Here is a 4721-nt window from a genome sequence, read left to right on the forward strand (position 1 = left end):
ACACACATTGTTCCGTCACGTTGTGACCGTCTTATATATACAAGACTAACGGATATCTAGTAAACGCTAGCGCATTCATGAAGGAACAGGATATTTCTAGAAGTCAATGACGTGTTACTAGCGTCACTTGAGTTCCGCTGTCGTAACAATATAATAAATAAACAGCAGTTACTATTAAGCAAGCCTTGTAGTTATAACAAATGGAAATAGTTATGATAAGTATCACATTATTGAACTTTTAAACCCGCTTAATAAATAGTGAACTACCACTTTCTAGAAGTTTCGACTTCAATCGTTATTATAAACATTTTTTGCGCTCATCTCCATTTTAGCACAATTTGTCTCCCGTGTAAGTAGTTTCCCATGTACAGCATTACTCAAAATAGTAATGAAAGTCGCCTTCTTAGAAGGTCAATGAGTATTATGCTAAGAACACAGTTAAGTAAACAACTTCATATAATAAGTGAAACCTACAAAAACATTTGATAAAAAGGTTGAATTTAGAGTAAATTTATGTATCAACACTTAGAACTGTTTCAAATCTAAAGTAAGTATATGGTGTTGTTTACATTTATTTAACGTTTTACATGTAGTGAAGTTTAGAAACTAATGCTGTATCATTTTAATGATTAAAGCTTCTGTTAGTTAGTATCAAGTTCAAAACATATTTTGAAATTGAATATATAAAGTTTATTTTAAATGAAAGTTTGTATTAATTTTTTTACATATATATATTTTTCAAGTTAAAAAAGATGTAACTTTAAGTCCTACACAGCTCCAGGTATCTATATAAATATAACAGTATTGTCTGTTGTATGTTCATGTAACTGCTTTGTAGGATGTAGATGGATCTTCACCAGAATTGGTATGGAGGTTCATTAGGTCCACGCGGGTGTACATACGAATTTTAATTTTTGCGTTTTGCGGCTTTTATGGGCGTTTTGTACCACTTCTTCGTCCCCTGCAGATGGATCTTCACCATATTTTGTATGGAAGTTCATTGGATTCATGGAGAGATACATACAAATTACCAGTTTTGCGTTTTTTACTACTACTCCGCCCCCTGTTGATGGATCTTCAAATTTGGCATGAAGGTTTGTTGGGTTCATGCGGAGATACAAGCAAATTTGCGATTTCACATCTTGTGTTTTGCCTTTTTTATGAGCGTTTTTTATAAATACAAATAAAGGAAGCAACTTTTCATGTCCTAAGATAACTTTTCATCAATCTTGAATTTAGTAACTTCCGTTCGGGGAGGGGAGGGGGGTTACTCCAGCTAGTGTAAAAAATAAATTAATAATTCTAAGTCTTTTATAATTGTGGTACAGCTCACTAGCATACCTTTCACATAATTTATAATTTTTCAGATTCACAGTTTTCAGCCTATAGTAACACTTCCTCACCTCCCATGAGTCAGGAAGTTAATGATTCCACATCACTTGACTTCAATCATTCGATAACAACCACAGATATGTTTAGTGCCATGAGAATGATGTCAACTAGCAAGAAGACCAACGCCCAAATCACCAAGCAGCTTGTTCAGGAAACTCTTATGGATGAAGGACTACGTGTTGTGAAAGAACTTGCCAATCAAATAAAAGATGAGAATGAAAGCTCTGTTACACTTTCAAAAGTGGACATTCTCTCTCAAGCACATATCAGTAAAGCAGAGAAAGATTATGTAAATCACTCTTCTGCTTCCACCAGCTTGCCATCAGCTGTGACAACTTCTTCAAGCATATCCAGCACCACTCGTTCATCAACTACACCACTAGTTGTTTCGCCACCAGCACAAAATTGCTATGGTTTGGTCAGTTTGAATGGACCGGTATAAAATAAAAATCAAGGCTATAAAAGTTGTAAAGCCATGTTTCTTAAGAGTTAATGGCATAATCTGATTATTCTGCAAGCTTAGAACTTTTTGTGTAACATGGGTAAGATTAAGTTAGAACAGAAAATATGACCCAGGTTTTTCCGTTTGTGTGAAAGATTATACAGTGCCCATGCTGATGAGATTTCTTTATTGTCTCAGACATTCTACATACTGTTAACAAAATCAAAATATCCTTCATCAGTTTTCTATCTGAGTACTGGTTTACAGATCAGAAGTACATGTTGCTTATTTGCTGATTTCAAGAATATATCTTTTCACTTAATTCATATAATGAGTTACACATGCAGAATGACCACGTTTGTGAAGTGTGTGCAATAATCTGTGCTCACATGTGCCTCCAAGTGTGAAAGAAAGGTAAGAGTTTTTGGTCAACCTAAGCCAAATCAATGAGGCAATAGTCATTAAAAGCACAGAGTTGAGATCTCATCTGTGTTGTTTAATTGTCACTTTTTGTGGTTGTGATTTGCTGTAGCGGTTGAAGAAACTGTTTAGTGACCAGAACTGGAATAAAAAAATCTTTAAAACAGTGTGTAACTCTCTTTTGTGTCTTAGGCTTGAGACCTAATATACAATAAACTTTTTAATCAATAGATGTTGATTTTTTTATGTGGTTGTAAAATTAATGTATTGAGTATTAAATTACAGATATCATAGTATGAAAATGATTAGTTGTGCCTCCTACAGCCCTTGTCTTAGAAGTACCTACAAACTGTTTATTTTGGTGCTGATACTTCAAATGAAAAGATTTCAGGCTTTAGTTCTGTTTTTCTGTGACCTAGTCAATGCAGTAGAGTTTAATTAACCATCATAGAGATTTTTAAGCATCTAGTGATATTATTAAGAGAATTTCAGTGGCTTAAGTCTATTGCTCAGTTTTAAATTTGTATTAAAAATCAAAGAAGAATACTTAGTTATTATATTGCACTGTTTATTGCTGTTGTTTAATTGCTTTTCTATGTTCATTATAAATTTAATGAGTAATTACTTTAAGAAAAGTTAGCAGTCTGTTATATAATGTACTCCTTGTTGTATTCTTAAAAATATTTAAAACAATCTTAAAAGTATTCATGAATAGTGGAAGAAGTTTTGACAGTGCTAGTTTTTGTCTTTGTTAAAAAGCATCCCAAAATTTTCAGCAACCTGCTTCAAACAACTTGTTTGACTATTGATTTATTTTCTGGTTTCAAGTTTAAAACTATAGATGCAAGATTGGTCACTCCTACACTCTCAAGTCTTGCATTTTTAAAATCATATTTCTGCTTGGTACAAAATGTACATTATTTGTCATTATACTAAGTTAATAACATGGAAATATGTTTGTTTATAACAAATAACTTTTAATATACTGAAGCTCTTAAAGTTTAATTTGAAAGAAATAAAAATCAATTGGAATTTGAACATTGCTAGCTTATTGTACATCCTTAAAATTTGATGCAAAAGGCTATCATAATATTTGTTTGATTTTGTTTGAAAGGTTGTTAAAAAGGTAACTTGTTAGTTTGTTTTTTATTGCTGAAATAGTCTGTTGATTCTGTATTTTACTTACTAAACTTTTCAAGATGAGCATTTTATTTACAGTGTGATAAACTGAAAGAAATATATATTGTTCTAAAAATTTGATTTGCATCATCAAGATTTTGATGCAAAACTACTGTATGAGGATATATATATAAATATATATATATATTAGTTAGGAAGAGTACAATATAGTGCTGTCACTTGGTTTAATAACCAAATACTTTGTGTGATATGGAAATAATTATTTTTCATTTTGCCAAACGTTTTAAAAAAGTCCAGGTATGTGATATAATGTGATACTTGTTAGTCATAGAACTTTCCATTAAAGTAATTTTGTGGTGAAACTGAGTTTTTAATAATACAAAAGTAAATAGTGCAAAATATATTTGCCTTTTTCTTTTTTCTAAATATAAGATAAGGGTTCTGTGTGACAAGGATAATTTATAGAAATGATATGGCTTATAGTCACTTTTGTACAGCCACACAGGAGGAGAAATTGTAAACAATTAATTTTATAAGTCAAGATAAAATACCAAAAAAATAAGAAGAAAAGTGATAAATGTTGACACTGTTGCGCTGTTTCCCCACTGCTATAATAAAATATTAGTGCTAAGTAACTTTTCATCGAAATTCCAGAGAAACAGATTAATTCAATTGACCTTTGTATTTGTGACATTCAGAAACATTTGATAAGATGTTCATGAATAGCTTGTGGAATGCAACAAGTTTATTTGAAATTTCCTAGTTTTATTAATTTCTAACAAACATTTTTGAGAGTATTTCTAAGAAATATAACTATATGTAAATTTACTGTTAATTTTCAGTTGTTGCATGTCAGTAGAATAAGATAACAGTTCCCTGTTAATTACTTACATAATTAACATAATTTTGTGGAATAAGCATTTAAAAAAAAGTTATTTGCTTTTCTTTATTAAACTTTTATTGAGTAAATTTTCGTTTTTATATGTTATTACTAAACCACATTAAATACTCTTATATATATATATATGTATATGATTAGAGTCAAAGTAACCCATCTCATTCTTCTGTTATATTCTTACACTACTAAAGGTTTAAAAGAATTATCAATCTTGGTTGCACAAGTTCTTTTTATTTATTTTATAATTGATCATTTTCTGTTTTTTAAACGTCTTTCGATGTTTTCATGTGTTGAATTATTAAATTATTTCCGCTATTTTGTAACTTTCCTAAATGGAATTAAGATAGACTGCCTGAAGCTATCTTGCCATCAGGTGACATCAACAAAATCTGTTTATCAGAGGGTTAGTTGGGTTAGAAAACCAGAGTC

At 30.7% G+C, this 4721-nt stretch overlaps 1 protein-coding gene across 13 annotated transcripts in view; it reads left to right on the forward strand.

Moving 5' to 3' along the window:
* Positions 1–4302, forward strand: part of LOC106459206 (NGFI-A-binding protein 1-like) — a 182549-nt gene extending 178247 nt beyond the window's left edge. For all 13 annotated transcript variants that reach the window (XM_022385642.1, XM_013918808.2, XM_022385648.1 and 10 more), the window contains one exon: positions 1368–4302. In XM_022385642.1, coding sequence (XP_022241350.1) covers positions 1368–1834 — 467 coding nt within the window. In that variant the 3' untranslated portion in view covers positions 1835–4302. The remainder of the gene's footprint in view (positions 1–1367) is intronic.
* Positions 4303–4721: the final 419 nt, after the last annotated feature.

The sequence above is a fragment of the Limulus polyphemus genome, unplaced genomic scaffold, assembly GCF_000517525.1.
Source record: "Limulus polyphemus unplaced genomic scaffold, Limulus_polyphemus-2.1.2 Scaffold575, whole genome shotgun sequence".
Classification (NCBI taxonomy): Eukaryota; Metazoa; Arthropoda; class Merostomata; order Xiphosura; family Limulidae; genus Limulus; species Limulus polyphemus.